The sequence below is a fragment of the Barbus barbus genome (genome assembly GCF_936440315.1).
Source record: "Barbus barbus genome assembly, chromosome: 30".
Classification (NCBI taxonomy): domain Eukaryota; kingdom Metazoa; phylum Chordata; class Actinopteri; order Cypriniformes; family Cyprinidae; genus Barbus; species Barbus barbus.
The window spans coordinates 14,603,496-14,625,149 of NC_136758.1; the positions used below are offsets into that span (position 1 = coordinate 14,603,496).

At 37.7% G+C, this 21,654-nt stretch overlaps 1 protein-coding gene across 1 annotated transcript in view; it reads left to right on the forward strand.

The window, feature by feature from the left end:
• LOC306850190 (estrogen-related receptor gamma-like) overlaps nucleotides 1-21,654 on the forward strand; it is a 78,051-nt gene that overhangs the window by 49,039 nt on the left and 7,358 nt on the right. Inside the window, exon 7 of the mRNA XM_079385683.1 lies at nucleotides 19,733-20,002. Within this exon, the coding sequence (XP_079241809.1) occupies nucleotides 19,733-20,002 (270 nt within the window). The remainder of the gene's footprint in view (nucleotides 1-19,732; nucleotides 20,003-21,654) is intronic.

The window sequence follows — 21,654 nt, forward strand, 5'->3', positions numbered from 1 at the left end:
CTGTGGAGCGAGAGCAAAAATGAGGTAAAGAGAAAGAAAGCTCTCAAATCAGACAATAGTAACAGTGGTTAACTTAGAGGAGGTGGTAGTTTCACAGCATGTGAACATGCCCAGGTTCTTTTATGAGATTTATTCATCCACTTTCGCTAAAGAAAAGAAACCACTCTTTTAACCAAAACATTTTAACACCTTTATTTGCTGCACAGGAAGTTGTGTTGTAGTTCACCTTGTGGTGTAGATATGACTGTGCTAATACTGGCCCCGGGCAATAGTGCCACACAAGCCATAAAATGGGCTTAAAGCTCATCAGAGTGCCAATTTCCTGCCAGGCACGAGATGCAGGATTGGGAGGTTATTTCTGCTGCTCCATGCCAGATTGACCCAGACTTGCCCTGTGGATTTAATGGGATTTTCCCTGTGTGCAGGAAGCCACACCGCTGGAGCTTCTGGAATGTGGCACATTTGTGTACATAGTGTAGTATATCAGACTGCATGCTTGTAGTGTAGCATAGTATGATGCTTATGTTAAATGATACTTTAATAGTTTCGATCAGTAATTTTTTTTTTTTTTTTACATTTTGTTTTAAGAAATCAGTACTATAATTCAGTAAAGATGTATTGAGTTGATCAAAATTGACAGCAAGACATTTATAATGTTACAAAAAATTATATTAGTATAGCAGACTACATACTGTATTGTAGCGTTGAATGATGGTTATATTACAATATAGTTTGATATTTAATAGTTAATAGTTTGGGGTGAGTAATTTTTTTAAAAGGAGTCAATACTATAATTAAGGAGGCACTGAATTGATCAAATCTGATGGTAAAACATTTATAATGTTACAGAAAAAAAAAGTTATTTCAAATAAATACTATTTTTCTGAACTTTCTATTTAATTAATAATTCCTGAAACAAATGTCAAGATTTCCACAAAAATGTGGCTTTTGAAAATGTATATAACATGAATAAATTACATTGTAATCCATAGTAAAAAATTAAAATAAAATAAAAAAATCACTGTATTACTGAAAACAATTTTTTTTGTTGTTTTTACTCAAATAAATGCACGCTTGGTAATCAAAATACTTATTTTTAAAAACATTAAAACAAGTTTATTCCCAAACTTTTGAAGGGAAGTATATATTTATATGTACTACGTGTATGGTATTTTATAATATACTATAGTAAGTATAATATAGTGGAATGTAGTGGCCATTATTCAGAACTAGAAAGTTTTCTTGAAAAAAGATTTATGCTAAGTTATCAATGTTGAAATAATAAATTTATCTTTACACATTTATTTAAAAAAAGTATCCAAGCTGTGGTGCAAAATTCTCTCATTATTGGCCAGCATTACTAGAAAAAAATAGTAATCATTTTAGGCCCTAAAATGCACAGTAACAGAATTACTTTCCAGTCGTTTATTCTTCAAGGCTAAGAAGTATCTGTTATGTCTCAGGCTGTATATGAACTTCTGCCTCTCTGTGTGTATACATTTGCACATTCATAGCTTTTTTTTCTGCACAGTGTTCATATGTTAGTTCATTTCGTAGGCCCATGTCTGCTCGGAAAGCAAACAGAGGAGTCTCTCGATTGGCGTCAGAGTTCACATTCTATGAACGATTGCTCAGCAGAAGAGAGATGATTGTATGATTAGACCTCGGCAGGCAATTCTGTGTCTGTTTGAAGAGGAAGGAGCCCCCTCATCTCCGGAGCAGGTATTCCTGCAGCTCTCATCTCCTCCTGCTCCTCGCGCTCCAATTGCCACTGTATCCCGATGAAAATTTCCAAAGAAAAGCGTGAGATTCAGTATAAAGTTCTCTTCTTACTCAAGACATTTTTTTTCCCTGAGAGTGATATTTTTTTTCCTTAACCTCACACAATCAGAAAGACACATAATGACGGAAGGGCTCTGTAAACGGCCTCCTGTTAACCTCCCCTAACCGCTCCACCACAGCTCCATGTGCGCATTTCTCTCTTTTTCAACTTGTTTGTCTCTGTGGTTTCTATGGTACAGTAATTTTTTTTAATCAAATTGATGAAGGCCTCCATTCTCCCCGAGAGCCCAAACCAATTTATGGCTCATGATACAGCGGCTATGTTGCTAACAGACGTAACAAACTGTCAGCCTCTCGCACAGAAGCTAATTTGAAGTCATTAGGTGTGCAGCGTACGGGCAACAATTTGTTACGGTGGTTAGGAGCGCCGCTGACATTTCTGAGCGCCTTCGCTTACGATCTGTCCTAGGCGAGGAGCAGGCAAATTGTAAACTAATTTAAACATCACTCAGTATTACTGGAGCTGCCGCTGCAGAGAGCTGGCGGATAATGAAGCAGTCTGTGTTTTGCGGAATGGAGTTAAAGACGCCTCGACGGCAGCTCCCTCCGCCGGCGGCGCAGACACGGCCGCTCCTTTCTGATTGCTTTTTTAATGCGCAGAGGCTTCGCCCCTTCTCCCTCCTCTGATCATTTACATGCTCGTATAGGCCGTGAAAACATTCGATATGGTTTACAAACACGCTGCGAGAGAGGGTGCCTGAACAAAACCCCGGCGTCGCCCGTTCCTGTAAGCCTGGCATTATGGGAGACGCAAGGATTTGGAAATGTGATATTAACTCAATACGAGGGTGGAAAAAAAGCTGAAAATTACATAATGTGGATTAGGGTGAGGAATCTCATTTGCAAGATTAAAGTATTCAGCCTGTAATTTTATTTTAGCGTTTAAGCTGCACAGGAGGAGAGGAAAGAGCAAACGTTTGAAGCGGAATGAAAAACCTGTACTTTTATCTGTAAACAGAATTGGAGTCCCCTCATTCCAGCCAGGAGGACTAAAAACAAATGAAAATGTTATGTATTTAGGGTTTCATATTATTTTAGCATTTGTAGCGGAAATGTTACATTATATTTAATGTTTGTAGGCAGGAACAAATAACCTCTGTAAATAAAAGCAATATCCGAATAAAAATTTGAAGAAAAAAAATCTGTAAATAGAATTAGAGGTGGAATGAAAATAAATGAAAATGTGCTGTATTGAGGCTGTAATTTTATTTTAGCATTGTAGTGGAAATATTACATTATATTAAATGTTTGTAGTGGAAAAAGGCAGAAACTAAAGACTTCTGTAAATAAAGCAAAATCTGAAGAAGAAAATCTGTAAATAGAATTAGAGGAGGAATAAAAAATGAAAATGCGCTGTATTGAGGATGTCATTTTATTTGAACATTTAAGCTGCACAGGGAGAGAGGAAAGAGCAAATGTTTGTAGTAAAAAAGGCAGGAACAACACTTCTTTAAATCAAATAGTGTAAAAATGTAATTAAAAAACAAAAAAGCTCTGTAAATAGAATTAGACAAAGAATAAAAACACACAAAAATGTCCTGTATTGAGGCTGTAATTATTTATCATTTAAGTTGTGCAGGGGAGAGGAATGAGAATCTTTGTAACAAAAAAAGGCGAGAAAAGTCAAATCTGAAAAAAAAAATGGAAATAGAACTAGAGAAAGAATAAAAATATACAAAATGTCCTGTATCGAGGCTGTAATTATTTAAACATTAAGCTGTTTGGGGGTGAGGAAAGAGAATTTTTGTAGGAGAAATAGTCAGGAAAAGCTAAATCCGAAGAAAAATCTGAAAAAAAAAAATGGAAATAGAATTAGAGGAGGAATAAAAAGAAATAAAAATGTTGAGGCAGTTATTTATTTTAGCATTTAGGCTGTACAGTAAAAGTGGAAACAGCAAACATTTGTAGTGGAAAATGGGGAGAACAAATAAATAATAAATAAATAAAGTTTTTTTTTGTTGTTGTTGTTTTTTTGCATTTGAAAGAGAAAATGTAATGGAAAAGGACGATAGCAAAAAATTTGACTGTAAATAACAGTAAAATGTGGTTAAAGAAAATAGAATTCGAATCACCTCACGCCTGCCAGGAGCTATAAAAAAATAAATGAAAACGTGCTGTCATACGGTTGTGACATGCCTTATCGTAACACAGCGGCGCACAATGGCGGGCGGTCGCACTTGACTTGACGAGCGGGCTTCAAGAATGGCCAGCGCATGGACCGGCACTGGCTTTTTAGCATGACAGGACCCTCACTATTACAGGCCCTTTATGCAGGCTGAAATTGCTCGGGCTTCTCCCATTCTTGGTCCTATCTCTGGGACTTTCTCTCTTTCTTTATTTCCCTTTCAATTTTCACTGGCACGCGGATAAGCGCGTGCTAACACAATATGATTGAGCTGTAAAATGGAACCCTGTCGACTCTAATCTCTTTTATGTAGATACCGAGGTACTGCCACACTCCACTTCATTCCTCTGCCTCCCCCCAACTCCATCTTTTTTTTTCTCTCTCGCTCTCTACACCTTCCTGTCCCTCTCTCCCTAGGCCAGGCCTCTCTCTCACTCCTTCAATTGTCAGGGCCAGTGCATTCGTAATAGGTTCAGGAGAAGGAGAGAGTCATGGAAGCCCGACTCCTACTCAAATATCGCAGCGAGGTTTCTCGGGGCATAATAAGACGATTACGTGCTCGCCGGACAGACGCGCCGTGGGATTAGCATATTCGCCCAGAAACCTTGTTAGGAAAAAAAAAACAGGAGGTGCTTACTCAGTGCAATCTGCAGACGTGATTGAGGTGTCATCATTATTGTCTGACCTGTGTGTACAGGCTTAGTGGCCTGTTCTGGATACGAACAATAGCAATTAAAGTTACCCTGGCAAAGCGTGCACAACTGCCTCAAGGCTGCAGCCGTGAATGCAACGTGTGTTTTTTAGTTTTCATGCTTTATTTATTTGACTTGAGCCCTGTCTCAGGTGTTGGGCAGCCGGTGAGATGTCTTAATCAGGAGCTGAGCGAGGGATTTATCTAAAGCATAGGTTTGCTTTCTCCATGAGCCCTTTCCCAGACCTTAATCTTCAGGATGGGAAAACACAATGGAGATAGAGGTCTTAAGATCACTCTTGGCGTTGTAATACAGTGCTGGAATAATGCACATTTCACACCAGTGTTTCCTATTATATGTAGGCCTATTATATGTTTCCTAATATATGTAGGCCTATATGTATATATGACCACATGTATAGTAATATATTATTATTATTATTATTAATTATAAAGCAATACATCACAAAATTATTAAAAATAAATATAAATGATAATAACAATTAAATGGCACCAAATATAAATATATTTATTGTATATTATATATAGTATATTTTATAGTATATTGAATACATTTGTGTATTATTATTAACATTTTAAATGTTTAATTTCATGGTTTAATTATTATTTTTTTTTATAGAATTTATATCTGTACATTATTATTAATATTTAAAATCTTTAATTTCATGGTTTAATGCTTTAAAAAATAATTAAAATATAATTTCCATTTAAAAAATGTAAATGTATATCTTTAACTACATATTGTTATACGCAGAACCTTTTAGTAATGATAGTGATTTAAGTTTCACAAATGTTTATTTAAGGTGCATTTAAAAAAGTTACAATAAATATTTTTTTGGCACAAGTCAGATAATGGAAAGGTCAAGATAACATTTTATTTTGGTCAGAAAAACAAACAGAAACTATAAGCTGATGTGGTGTGCTATATGATCTGTATCATCACATTCAATTCATGCTGCTGGCTCACAACTTCTGCTGTGGCACTAGATTCAAAAGTCACTTGATGTGTCATGAAAACGCACAGTCATGTCAATTTCTGCCTTTTTACTCAGTTTAGTCCCTCCCTCTTTCTCACTCCAGTCTCGTTTTGACTGAACGTGCTTGCTAGTTTTGTCTCATTAGCTCCGTGAACCCACTGGAGGAAGAGCTAATCATATGTAAACATAATTATCTGCAAACTGGAGTAAGCCCGCTTATTCCTCCTCGCTGATGTGCGTGCCTGCCAGTGTTTTCCCAGATGTGATTTTTGGGACCCTCCTCCTCTTCCCTGCCCTGGATGAGAGGAGAAAACCCATTCGTGACACCCCAACCCCCACCTGATATCCCCACTCCAACCAATCTCTAAATGAGGCCTTGTCTGTCACCGCCCTCAGCCTGACACACTGCAAATATTGATTAATAGATGCCCTAAGCTCCTTTTAGCAAATCAAATTTTCACTTTTAGCAGGGGTTTCACTCCTGATACATTCAGCAAAGTGAGACACACTAAATTAAGTCTGACACTCAGAGAAAAAGGCTGTACAGACAGAGCAAAGATTGGAGAAATGTGTGTCAAAGAGATTGTGCGTTTTATATTGTTTCATAGTTCGAAGGTCATGATCACATAAGCTCTCTTCAACTGCGTCTCTGATTATTATTTTGAAGTGATAATAAATCTGCAAATTGGTTATTATAGACAAAACAGGATGGTAGTTGGTGGAAATGAGCAGTTTTCTTCTCAAGGTTTTGTTTGTGGCTCATTGTTAAGGGGAAGGCCGTGTCAGCTCACAGTCTACCTTGAAAATAACCACAGCACAGCATACTGGATGCATTCTTGGGTGTGCTGCCTACAGTCTGTGACATTATTGACTCGGGTGTCTGCATGATGCCTGCCTCTACTTTTACCCCATTACACAAGGATTTGTCCTTTTTTTGCATGTCAATATGTGGACTATGTGTTTCTTTTTCTGTACGCTGGTCTCTCACTCCATCTTTTTTATTTGTGTTTTTGTCTTCTTAAGCTATGTTTGAGGATATTTATTACCTAGTCTCATTAGTCTGAGGACAGTGTTTGATTGTGAAAAGATATTGGTAAATAATTAATTTTTGAACTTTTGAAACTTAAGTCTAGGCCTAAAGAAACATAGGGCCCAATAAACATCAGTTTTATTTAGTGCTGTCAATCGATTTAAAAAAATTAACTAATTAATCGCACATTTTTCTGAAATTAATGACGATTAATCCCACCTAACATTAAAGTTTTTAAGTATACTTTTATATTGCAATAATTTCACATTCAATCTTCAAATTAATGTACAAACAACAAAAAGACAGTATATTTTTAATATTTGTTTAATGGCATCTTTATTTTTATGACTGAAGGCCAGTATCACTGATACCAATTAATACTGATTTCCCTATAAAAATGTTTCCCCCTAAAATTTAACCATTGACTATAGCCATTCAACTTTACATTATAATTAAGAGCTATCAATTTTAACATTTATTAGACTTTAAAAATAACTTATAATTTAAGTGAACTTAAAACAATCTTCACATAAACCCATTATAATAAATGTCATATCTATCTACCTGTGCCCCTCAGCAGAAATATACAGAAATTGAATAAAGTTATCAAACACTAAATTCTAAACTAAATACACATGAATCCTTAAAACTATCAAAGTTATTGATTTCCTCTTTTTTTTTTTTTTTTTTTTTTTTTTTGTTCTTGATGAACAGACATCACAGCAGCTGGTTATTAGGTTGTTTTTGGCTGCTATTTCTTTAAGAGATGTCGCTCTCTACCTTTTCTGACCCATTTCAGTCTCTACGAATGAGCTGACTAGTTGAATCGAGTGTGTTATATGAGGGAGACAGTGCTAGGATGCTCCAGGACAGTTTTGAAAACCATTTCGTAATGTAACTCATATATAACATATTACATGCATGCACCGTTTTATGGCAGCTTTAATCGCCTTTTTGGTAACTTCACGACTTAACTGATCATTGCATGCTCGCAGTTTCTTTTCTTTCGCGATTTGATATGAAATGATACAGGCTATGCGCAAGCCAGCACTTTTGTGCATGTATTGCACGCTCTGCGAGCTCAGTACAGTTTCCGCACTCGTTTGACTCGTTTGACGCTGAAGTGAAGTTGAAGCGTGTGTCTGAAACGACTCCGGTTTGATGTGATCGTAAAGATTTTCTGTGACTGAATAAATGCACTTCTTGTCAAAAAAAAAAAAGAGACAGAATTAGCAGTTATGAGTGGGGTGGCCAACCCTAGGCCCCACCCCTGCGGTAACGGTGTTAAACTGAAAAAATGTATCAGTATGTTAACGCGCTAATTTTGACAGCACTAGTTTTATTTTTTCTCAAATTCCATTTTATTTTTTATTTTTTTCTAAATTCTAGACTCTCTTTTAATGGTTAAATTACATTTTATTAATCAAAAAGCATGTCAAACTAAACAGCAATTTTTAAAAAAGTTTAACAATGTTTTTTTTCTTTTTTTCTCAAATTAAGTTTTATTTTTTTACCAAATTCTGTTTTCCATTAATTTTCTGAATTCCATTTTAATGGTTTCATTAAATATTAATAATAATAATAAAAAAAATATTATTTTCTTTCTTTTTGTGTATTTACATTCTTCTGCTAAATGAATCCTGGTAAATAATTTGTATGGTAAATATTCCTTTTTAAAAAATGTTTTAGTAATAATTTGAATAATTAGTAGTAGTACTATCATTAAATTAAGTAATATTTCTATCACGGTTTCTTAAAAGTTAAACCAAACTTTTGTTTTGATGGGTTGCTGTGAAGATCTTTAGGTTTCTGTTTGCATAAGATACGATGATAGTTTTACTCAAAAGAAATGGAAAAATTCTCATGAAGTGACTCTCAGAGCAGTTCTAGAGATTATGTTCATGTGCTCATGTACTCATATATTGAGGCGGCAATATATGAGCCAAGAAATATCAGATGAAACAGATGAAATATAATGAAGTTTTTAGCCACTGATAATTTTCACCTCCACTGTAAATGTATATAAATAGTGTAAATATTTTTAGCAACATGAGGATGAGTAAGGAAGGATAGGAAGGTAGGTAGATAGATAGATAGATAGATAGATAGATAGATAGATAGATAGATAGATAGATAGATAGATAGATAGATAGATAGATAGATAGATAGATAGATAGATAGATAGATAGATAGATAGATAGATAGATAGATAGATAGATAGATAGATTTTTTTATATTATTTTGATATTATATATTTCAAATTCAGTTTTCAGTAACATTATGTTAGGAACACATGATGGATGTCTTCATGTGGTTATTCCTCACATGAAGCATTTAAGCATTGATTTTCTCCTTGAAATTAATATAGATGTTCTCTTTTTTTCTTCCTTTTTGCTAATGGACTATGCATCACAGAATATGGAGTGATCCACCACACCTCATATGTAAACACGTCTGTCTCAGCCTGTTGGAAATGCACCTGACAGAAGCCAGATTTGCATCATGCTTTTGTCATGTGAAAACAAATGCAAAGCTCTGCATTATGCCCATGTTTATCTGTCCTCTCGCGTGTCGATCTTTATAAAGGATACATTTGCTTTATGAAGGCTGTAAGAGAGCTGAATAGGTGTGACAGAAACCTTCTGGCCTCTCACCAGCGCTGCATTCTTACCAACCCATCAGGCCCTGTGTCTGCCCCACAGCCAGTGGGGGGCGGCCCTGTGTGATTGCCGGTTGAAAAAACAAGGCATTATTGCTCATTTTTCCCTCTTATTAGTTTGATTGCATTTGCAAATCAAATCAATCCATCAGGCGGTTTGTGAAGGGCCACGTCCTGCAATCTGAAAGGGCCTCCTAGTAATCTCCATCTAATAAGATGCAAATGTGTCACATCAGTAAGTAACCAATAAATCATCGCTGTGTCTACGCCAATCATTAACCATCAGAATGAACAGTCAATTTTTAGTATTTTCAATTTGTGATATGCAAGTGGAATATAAAGATAGATGGACGTAATTATACAAACCAAACTCTATTTCAATCCTCCCATCTCCAACAGCAAATTTGCTGGGAGGTAGAACAGGCCTGTCATCATATTATGATTTTTATTTTTTTTGGTCTAGAGGTTCATGCAAGGTTCACAGACAGGTTCGAAACGACCCTCCCCTGAAACCCCACCCCAAAGTTCAGTTCAGAGAGTAAGCAGGCAGGAAAATGGGATTGGATTTGAGCTGTCGGTACACATCTACACGTCCGAACGAGGCTGGGAGTTAAAAAGAGGCTTTCGAAGATGTGCAACATATTGCCAGCCTAATCATGATGTAAATTATTATCGATGCGGTGGCAAGGCGACATGGCCCGTGTATGGTCGTGCCCAGTGTGTTGCTTATGAATAAAGTGATTGGCTACGTTTTAAACTGAGAAAGTGTCTTCTTCACACAGTGTAAAGCAGAACAGATCAGCAGTGCTTCACATATGCAGATTTACTGAAAACCTGAAGTGGTATTTAGTGGGTCAATATCATGACGCTAAGTTCATTACTGTTTTAGTTGTTTGTCCAAATGTATGAACATAAACACAATAATTTGAACAAACCTCTTTTAAGATAAGCATGCTTTTAATATGATAATATGAAAATTTAGTCTGAAATTCAACATTATATATACGTTTCCTTTTCTTTATTGTGGTCACTTATTTGTCATTGACTCGTGTTGATCCTGAATGAGTTTTTAGACAGTCCATATTCAAAGAGATTGAAAAGCAATACTGGTTCAAATACAGTACTCTCTTCTCTCTCACAGACTCTCACACATGGACGTCTCAACATCTGAGTGTCCTCCTCCTCATCACCATATTTCATATTTGAATGTAAATTCGCATTTAAATGTCTGCTACCTTCAGTGTGTCCAAAATGTTCTCTCTTCCTTTTTTTCCCCCTTTTCTGAATTTCCCTCTCTGCCTCTTTTGTTGCAGTCCCTCAGGTATAGAGAGTTTCCCTCCACAGAACCTCTTCTGTACTTCTAAGGCCGAAGAGCCATTGTGTCTTGCAAACTGGCATCAGCATATTCCTTTTCGCCTCATTCTTTCCTCCCTGCATATTTTGCACATAAAATGTGTCCCTACTCAAATAAGCCCTTGTGTTTATCATGATCGATGCTTTCATGCATTACTCTGTTATATTATTCTCTCTGTTCTGAAATAGCTATACTTCAGAGTGCAGGTTCTCTCACGTCCATCGCTCTATTTTAATTTATTGTGTGTGCATGTGTTAAAGGGACAATTCACTCAAAAATGAAAATTCTGCCATTTACTCGCCATCTTGTAGTTCCAAACTTACTTCCATTTATTTTCCATACAGTGAAAATCAATGGGGTTCAAAACAAAAAAACAACTGAAACATTTTTCAAAATGTATAATTTTTTTGCGAGATGCATTATCCTTTTAAATGCCATCCTACCTCTCTCCCTCACCATTCACACGCACATTTACAAATTCCCAACGCCCGACTACTTCCTTCACACGCATCACTGCATTATTTCCAATTGCGTAATCAAACCGTGGCTTCAACACTCGCTCGCGCCGGCTGCTAAACAGCATTTGGGTTTGTGCTGCGGATTTATAGTTTATCTTTATCTGTTGCTTCATCTGTGGGTAGCTATTACGCCAGCCTGGCCAGCTTATTGTTTGGGCCTGATAGATCTGTGTGCAGTCCATCACTTGGAGCCGTGCGCCCGGAAAGCCATCGGCCCGCCTGATGATGAAATACGAGCTATCAGCCTCAGTAATGGCTGTAAAATTTCATAATTACACGGCCTTTATTACATTGCATAATGACCCTGAAGCAGTATGGAACAATTAATTAAGATTTTCAGCCGTGGCTTTTGCAGAAATTAAAAGGTGCTCATTGCCGTGGAATGGGGTAATGTCTTGTCTCGGAAGCATTAAGGCGCGCTTTAAGCGCGAGACTCCCTGTCTGTCTGCGTGTGTGTCGTTGACGCCGGAGTGTTTGTGGAAATGCAGGGCATTCCTGTGCTTCTGTTTGTCTGGCCGGATCATGTTTGAGAGAGACGCTAATCCTCCAGTATGAAATTAATCCATGCAGTCAGGCCTCTATCGGAAAGATCTGGACGTTTTTTTCCCCCCCAAATTTAATCTCCAGTGATAAGCATATAAATAATATGTTGCGGCAATTGCAGTTATTCCATGTTTTGGAGAAGAATGCATCATCAAAGATTTTTTTCTTGTGTTATTTTTTTCTGCGACGTCCAGATGAGATAGGGATGAGATAGGGTTTGTCAATACAGCCTCGTAAAGGGTTTTATTGATCAGCATGGGAAAACCAATGAATCCGTATAAGTATTTGCCCCGCACCCCTCCCGTATGCACACACACACACACACACACACACTCTCACGCTCCTGACTATATGCTGTAGCAAACTAAGGGGGCGTCTGAGGCTCAGGCTTAAGCCCTCGCCTTGTGCATCTCGTGGCCTTTCCTAACACATCCTTTTATGCCTGATGGAATGGTGGCGGTTGCGTATGTTAGTCCCTGCCAGCGGGAGCCGCTCTGACCCCCGTGAGGGAGGCACACATCAAAGGCGTCCGACTAGCACAGGACTGGGGGGGGGGAGCTCTAGAGCTCTGTGCAAACTACACTAATACCTCCTAATAGGAATAGGACAAAACTGCTGTCGTTTCCGCAAACATTAGCATGAAAAACAAGAACTACGAGATGAGCCGAATTGAACCCCATGAGAAAAAGGAAAGAGGAGACATGTTTATTTTATCTTTTCACCACATTAATTTTCTCATTAGTTCAACGTAACTTTTCTCAAAACAATAAAATCTCCAAATCCACGTCAATCCTGAGATTAATAATATCAACTTCCACCCGAAACCGTTAAGAGGCACCTCCACATTCGCCAACCGTAAGAGACTCTGGGGAGAAATAAGAAAAAGGTGTAATTAAAATGTAAATATTGATATTTCATTGTTGGAAATGGCTTTTCGGCACTGTGGTTAATGTCACTCCATCTGTGGAGCCTCTGCCATAGATGCTTTATTACAGTCCGGGGAACTGCCGCCCTTCTCCGCGGCCGCCACCAGGGCACATGTGCTTGTTGCTGCCTCGTTTCCATACGCAATTAAGTGGAAAAGTACAGTCTGAACAGTAATACATGCTATCGTAACCAGCTGTCTGGGTATATTTAGAATTAATCTCCACCACCAATCGGCCCTAATGTATGCAATTAAGAGTCTGCAGATTGCTAATTAGGTGCATTAGAATCAAGAAGCCGTACTAAGCAAATCCTGGAGCAAATCCTGCAAGACAACAGCAAACAATTCAGATATGTCCAAATTGTATGCAGGAAGATGTGACGGCTCAAATAAAAATGCTTTTTAAAATGCAGTTTAATTAACAAGAGGTCAACACCAGATGTTCGCAACTGATTTTGATTCTTTATATGGCAAATTTCCAAGTGAAACAAAACATTTAACAAGAAAAAAATGTAGGAAGGAGTTGTTTTGGTAATTGATTGGAATGTGAAACGTGGCATTGCATAATCAAAAGGGTTGAAAAATAAGAGTGATTGACATCAGTTGAAAAGGAAAGCCAAGCTAGTTGACACATCTTAGTGAAAGATTTTTGAAAATATAATTTTAGGAGTAATATTTACCAATATATTACACACAATACAACCGAGGATGTGTATTAAGACAGTAAATAGTGTAATTTTTGTGCTGAAAATAAACCATGATTTTACTACAAATAAAAAATAGGTTACTATAGTTAAACCATGGTAACCACAAATTAACCATGATTTTACTATACTAACTGTATTTGTAGTAAAACTGTGGTTATACAAATGGTTATTGATACGCCAATTCCTTTTTTATTTTTTTAGTAAAATAAAGCCATGGTTAATTTTCGTAAGGGTTTTAATAGTCTAATGACACAGTTGATAACCTTTGCTTCACTGTTCTTCACCATTAGCCTTCAGCTGATAGCTTTCAGTTTCAAAAATTCCTCACAGAACGGAAACAAAATAATAAGTGGCAAAAAATACCATTCCATTTTTTCCCCCCAAAGAAAAGCCTCAGGGAAAATCACTCAATTCTGTTACTCTATTGAATGGTAGAGCAGGAGCCAGCAGCTGTTTAACACCATAGCTGTGCGCATGTGATCACGGTAAACGCTGTACGGCAGCGTGCCTCACACTGACAGGTGAATATTTGCTTAGCCGCTAAATGGATGTGGACAGCTATGGTGGTGTTAATGTGTTTTCTCTCCTAAAAAGTGTGATTTCTCTCTCTTTCTCTCTCTGACTGGTGTTGTTTTGTGGAGATGAAAGGCAGCCGGTGATAAAAGCAAAGAAGAGCGTTGTGGCGGTTTGTGTGTATGCGGCTCCTGTCATCACTTCCCCTGTGTCCCCCCTCCTCTCTGAGGGTGGAAGGGAGGCTAAAGACCCGACTGTTTACACACACACAAAACACTCTTGTTTGCCTTTTCATGTTGTTTTTGATTTTTGTGAGACTTCTGTAGGCTAATATTTGCTGTTTGTTTGGGTGGGAGTTGTTTAGGTGGAGTAGTTTTGCAGAAGGCCGGTTTAGCTGGTAAGGGGGAAGCGTCTCAGCGCCTCACTGGGGCAGTAAATGGACAGACAGAGACTGGCATGGTGGTTGTTCCCGTCTCACCATGGCCTTTGGCATCATTAGCCTCACCACAGGCTTATCTGTAAGCTTACAGTAATCACCAATCAGCTGAACGTATTCCAAAGACACATCCTTTTTATGGCTTATTTGGATATTAATGCTACAATGGGTGTGTTTTAGTGAATCAAATGTTTGCTTTATGTATTTATGCATGTATGTGGTATTTCTTTATCTATGTTTATTGGTACAACATACTGTTGTACAGAGGTGAAACAACTAGGGATGAAAACTATACATTATTACTAAATTAAATATGAAATATACATTTACATCAAATCATTATTACAGTAAGTCATAAAGAAGAAATTAAGCAGTTTCATGGTACATATATCAAGATATATGCATTGTTACCCCAATAGTTACCCCAATACGTCACGACTTTACTTACTTTAATAGGTGGTGACATGTGACTCTTTTGAATGAGTCATTGAATCATTCAATCAATCATTTAATGTAAAAGCACTGATTCATTCAGGAATTAAATAAGTCTTTATCAATTAATCATTTTCTCAAATGATTGATTCAAAAAACAGATAGATATGCCAATCACTACTATGTTCTGGTCTGAGACACAGTTGGATTCAATTTCCATTGAGACCAGAGCTTCACAATGTAAATGCTAATATTGTAAGTTTAAAATGGAAGTTATTCAATATAATTTTTTTGTTTATTGAACTGAGTAGTATAAAAGCAATATCACTCTCAAAATCGTGCTGTTTTTCTTGATACTGTGAGATGTTACTTCGTTGAAATCTGTTATAGTTTGTTGTTGTTTTATTATCAAATGTTGTTCCATTAAGGCGATATGACAACTTGGACTTCTAATATTACTAAGTCTCACCTTTGCTCTCCACAGCACTATTTTTGCAAGTAGATTAGTCACCGTGTCATCATCATCTTGACAAAGTGTGAAAGCAAATAGAGTGTCTATTCACACAGGAGCTCAGGAGGGAGCCAGGATGCATCAAATAAACATCCAGTGCGGTCGGCACGCAGAATAGCACTGATTCTCAAGCGTGTTCATTTACCCTGCAACCATGAGAAAATAAGCAGGGGTGTTGCTGAGAGTGAGATGGAGGAGTTGAGCACACGTGTGTTTATATGACGGCTAAGTAGCAATGCTGAGGTGAAGTCTGCCTTGAGGAAGACGAGGAGGAGGAACGGCCGCGTATGTGTGTGTGTTTGTCTCGGCGGGCTCTCTCAGTGTGTAAACGTGCAGTCAGAAAACATTTGGCAGACGGACGGCCGGTGGTTGCTGTGAGGCCTGGTGGTGAGCAGTCCTGCCCGGCAGGGGTTAACTTCGCATGGCTGCACCGCAGCCTCTTTCTGTCAGCCTGTGCTATGCGCTGCTCCACTGCTTATTTCTTCTGAAAAGCCACTGCAGGTTTCACAAGGCCTCAGCCATCAGATACCTTCTACTGGTGTAACCTTCACAGATCCACATACTTAGCCTTTCCTCCCAGTCTAGCACAAAATACATCAGTTTACTGAGAGAAAAGAGAGAGATAGAGAGAAGAAGAGAGATTGTGCCAGTGGCAAAGCCCCTTCAGTGCTGCTGGAAAGAGAGAGTGTCTGAGCTCTGAAGCTGGTCTCCGGGCTAAGAGAGTTAAATTGAGAGGACGTTACTGGAGATTGAACGCAGGATCAGATAATGCTCGTGTGTCATCAGGATGGGGCAGTTTGCTTTGTGTCTGTCAAATAAAAGAGTCTCTTATTCAGAGTTACATGGCTTGTAAATAAATAAATGCCATGTAAATAAATAAATGCTTTTTGACAGATAAAAAAATAAATAAAATAAGATTATGTATTTACATTAAATGCTGTTTAAAAAGTTATATATATTGTATTGTGTATATATAAATACATACACATGCATGTATATATTTAAGAAAATGTTTATTTATATTAAATATATTTATGTAGTATAAATTATATGAATATAAATATACACATGTAAATATTTTCTAAATATATACTGTATGTGTGAGTCTTTATATATACATAATGAATATACACAGTACACACACATATATATTATATAAACAAAAACTTTTATTTTGGATGTGATTAATCATGATTAATCATTGCCCAGCACTAATCACACACACACACACACACACACACACATATATATGTGTGTGTGTGTGTGTGTGTGTGCATGTTTATGTGGTTTATGAGGACACAAATTTGTATAATGACATGGGTATGACAGAGGTATTACAATATGAAGGTGGTTTATGAGGACACTGCCTAAATGGTGTTTTTTTGAAAATCTAAAAATGCACAAAGTCTCCTGTGAGGGCTAAGTTTAGGTGTAGGGTTGGTGTAGGGCAATAGCACACACAGTTTGTTCAGTATAAAAACCATTACGCCTATGGAGAGTCCCCATAAACCACAAAAACCAATATGTGTGTGTGTGTATATACACACACACACACATATATTGTGCCTATATATCGTGCCTTGTTTAGTGTCATGTCTGTACTGAGTCAATAAACTTCTTCTTGTTACAGGAAGTCCTTCGGGAAAAGGGTTGTAGACATTTGCCACAGCTGAAATGACAGTGACACACTTTAATTTGGCTCTTTGGATCCTTTCTCATGCAGCAAAGCATCCAAAGGTGAACTGTAATCACGGTCGCCACCAAGCTCTTTTGTGAAATGAAATAACAGATGAAAAGAAGGGGAAAAAATGCATCTTTAAAGTCTGCCCTCGCGTAAATGTCAATAGAGAACCTTTTCCATCATCAGCAGTAAATTCACATTGATGGCTCTTTTCTTCTCTCTATCGATCCAGCCATGAGAACGTAGATTTGTATCTGTTAATTAATGCGTCCTGAAACAGCATTTGTATTAATCAGGGAGATAAGAAAAATTGGATGCCTGCACTGGCATGACAACCGTAAAAGCACAAGCCCCTGATAAAATCATTGATGGACCTCAATAAAGAGGGAAAAAAAGTTCTTCCTTCCACTCAATAAACTAATCATCCGGCTTTTAATTATTCTGCGGAGAGATGTGTGGAGATTGGGGAATGTGTAAATCTAATTATTTACTAACAGCAGTGGCTGAGAGGGAGGGCTGGGAGTGGCACAGGGGGAGCTCTAGGCGATGGGCTCCGTCCATCTGCCACTCCACTCCACTCCACAACCCCCTCCCCACCCGCCCCCAGCCTTTATTTTGTCTCTCTGTTTGTCCCTCGTGCTCTCATTCTCCTTGTCTCTCTGTCTCTCTCTCGCTGTGTCTCTCGATCTGTCTTGATACATGTCTTCGGTCGTCCATCATTCAGTATGATTTGTTTCTTTTCATGATAAACTCTACTGATGATAATCTTTCAAATGTTTCTGTGCCACTAGTGTTACCAGCCGGAAGTGCAAAAATAATAATATTGGTGTCCTCCATTGGTTGGACAAACAGACTCCAAACTGACACCATTGGTTGAGTCAGTGTTGATGAGTCGGAGCAAAAGCGCGACAGCGTTTATTGTTTTTCAAAGTGAATCTACTAATGGCTTACTTATACTTATATTACAGTGTATTTAAACATGAAAAAGCTTTTTAGATATTTAATCAGATACTCAATACCCCATTGTTATTATTATTTATAATGAGTTTTACCATTTAAAATCTGATTTGCATTTATATTCAAAGTATGTCAGTGGATTTTTTCCAAATTCTCAGCAATATTAAAGGATTACACATACCTCTCAGGAGGCCATGAGAGTGTGATCTTATTTTTAGTCCATGCCACCTTTCATTGAGGCCAGTGTCTTTGTAAGAATGCAGCGGTCTTACATTGGACCCCCTTAAGAAATTCTTGGCTTAATCCCTTTTGATGATTTTATTAAGTAGTAGAAGATGGCCCTGCCAACTGGCATTGAGCACACTAGCACCAGCAGGCCAGGGGAGGCACCAACTGCTCACCAGCTCTTAGTCTGCCTCTAATGAGATCAGAGATGTTAACATTTTGGGATAATAAATTAGCGGTTGGTATAAACAATAGCCCGAAACCTATACCTAATGAGCACCTTGCCATTAGTGATTAACTCACAAAAAGATATTTAAAAAAATAAAAGAAAAAATGAGTGAAAATGCTTGCTTCCTCTGAAGGCATCTCTCCACAACAGATGTTGTTGAGCATCTCTTTCCTCATGTTCCCCCGCCACCCAGATTAGCCCCCTCACTGTCGCAAAGAGAGACGCTTCATCTGTTCTTGGAAGAGCAGAGCGAGTGAGATGAGACGAAAAGGTCCAACACCAACAGGTGCTGTTGTGCCTGTCCCTCACCTTCAGAGCTGATGGATGGCTCCCAAGCACTTACGCAGTTTATTTAGATTTTTTTTTTTTAATTTCTTGCTCTTTGCAGGCTATGTTAGGTCAGCTTTTGGTTACTTGCATTTTTAGCTTTTATTTGAACTCCCTTTTGTTCTGTTGACACCCCATTTATTTATTTAAAGAGTTAATACATTTTGGGAGTATTTTCATAATAATAATAATAATAATCATCATTTTATTATTATTATTATGAAAATACCCCCCAAAATTATTAACTCTTAAAATAAATAAATAAGACTGATAATAATAATAATAATTACTATTATTATTGTTGTTGTTGTTATTTCAATAGTATTCATTTGTCCCAGTCTAAAGCCAGTACATACAAATTATTGAAGCTTTAACCCTCAATTTGAGATCCCTCAACAGTTTGTGCATTAATCAGGGGCAAAAAAGATCATAGCATTTATTAATTTTCTTATACTTGGACTCTAGTAGTATTAGAAAACATCTCAAAGTATCACCCTGGTACCTAAATATGAAGTATGTTTCTCAGACATGAGGGTTGACCACCTTGTGTTATAGACAGACAAAAGCCATGTGCTAGTCAGATTCAAAAGCCATTCATGGCCATGAACTTTACATTTTCACTTCCAGCAAAAAGACAGGAAAATGAGGGGAAAAGTGTGTGTGCAGAGTGGGGGGAGGAGGAAGGAGAAGGAGTTTGAGGCAAGCAATTAGTCTTTCAGTTGGTGTGATGGGAAGAATTGATCCATGCTGCATGTTGGGGGAGATAAGGAGTGCCCTCCCTCAGGATGCCCCCTGGCCTGCAGCGCAGCAGGAGATGAGAGCCAAGGCTCGTGCTAGGTGCCTCAGCTCGCTCCCACTGGAGTTTTCCTCTGTATTACACCTCCAGAATGTCAATTCTTCCCACTAACACATCCAGAAACTTCTGACAACCAATTGAGCTTCTATATCATATACCGCCGTTGAATGTTGATTTGAGGCTGAACATTGGTTGTTGAGTTGAATTAAGCTCTTTCTCTGGCTTTTTCTCAGGGTTTTCCACACTCTCGCTGGCGGACCAGATGAGTCTCCTGCAGAGTGCGTGGATGGAGATCCTGATCCTGCGTGTAGTCTACCGCTCGCTGTCTTTTGAGGACAAGTTGGTCTACGCTGAAGACTACATCATGGATGAGGACCAATCCAAGCTGGCTGGCCTGCTAGACCTGAATAACGCTATTCTTCAGCTGGTGAAGAAGTACAAGGGCATGAAGCTGGAGAAGGAGGAGTTCGTCACTCTTAAAGCTATAGCCCTGGCTAACTCAGGTAAAATGAACAGATGCTATAGATTCCAGTGAGAGCAGACGCCATATTTGATTTGATGTATTCAAATTGCGATACTGTTATGGATTGTTCAGGCAACAAAACATTGAAAACACATTTTTCAACAAATTTACAATGGAAAAAATGGTCAATGGCAAAACACAAATTTTTTGTCCAGTTTAAATGTCTTTAAAAATAAATTATAACCGCAATTTATAAATATAATGATTTTCTATGATAAGCATATTTTTAATTTGTAAATTAAAAATCATATTGACATTTTTTGGGGGTGGGTTATAAAATCAAAATACATCAGGAGTACTGATATCATAATGAAGAAAACAATCTCATGGTTTTACAAAATCTTTTATTATTACTTTATTAGAAGGGGGAAAAAACTACTGGTGTTGTGGTGCAACTTTCCAAAAACTTTGGAATATAACTTTGGAATAAAAAATATTTATTAATTAATAATTCATGGTATTTGTAAAAACTAAATAAAATTAAATAAAAAATAAATAAAAAGTATTTATATATCTTGTGTTTGAATATATATTATTATATATTATTATATATAATATTTTAAGAATAATGATTAATGTATTTAATTTGTAAAGAAAATACATGACTTGTTACTTTTTTACATTTTTTGGAAATGGTTTGAAACCAGCTTTAATAAAGAATAATTTTAAGAATTTTTTTCTTTTCTTTATCATGGACACTCTTAAATGTCATTGGCCCACTTCTATCTGTCATAGCCTTGTTTTCTTTAATCAACTTAAATAAGATGTTTGCTCTGATTAAAATCTACATTCCATCATAATTTACAAAAATTATTTACAGCAATCCTACTGCAAATGAAATAAGATGATGCATTTAGCTTGAAGTGCACTTGAAGCCTCTTGAATTGCCTGTCATCTGCACAATTAAAGCAATGTTTGTTTACTCATCACCCCCCTTTATAGAATGGGCTGTTGATCATGTATGAGCATGGAAAGAGTTAAACCTCCCTGCTTTTGATTTCATCTCCTCCTGTGGGAATCTTAACACAGATGTAGTGGTAGAGATATTCAGGTACAATATCTCCGTCTTTTTTCTCTCATGTTTTCTCTTCCTCTATTCACGGGCACACACAACAAAACACTAAACAGTGTTCCCACCCCTCCCCGCCCCTTTTGAAATCCTTCAAAAGCACGTCTGCGGCCCCTGTCCGAATTAGCATAAGTCTCTGCTCAGATGCCTCTTAAGTAAGGAGCCCATCACTATGCACCTGCATGTCAATAACAGGCTCTGATGTTGTCCATCGACAGTCGCACCATGGCCCTCTGGCTCCCTTTGTGTTGACCCCATCTTTGAACTTTATCTTGGTTGCTGGCCAGTAGTTTTCCCTTTAATTACAAGAAGGAAACTGTCAATAAAATCTGTTAAATGGGATGCAATGAGCAGCTTGAATGGGAGGGCGGCTATTTGTTCAAATTCTCCTGCGCTCAAGGTATTGACAGTTTGTTTTCTGGGGCCATATGTGACGATCAATCTCCGGCTGGGCCTGGCCATGCTGAAAAATGAAAAAGCAGATTGCTCTTGCTCGCTTGCGGATGACGGCTCGCTAGTTTGGCCCCGGCCCGCAGCCACCAGGGGCCGTTCTGCCCAAAGTG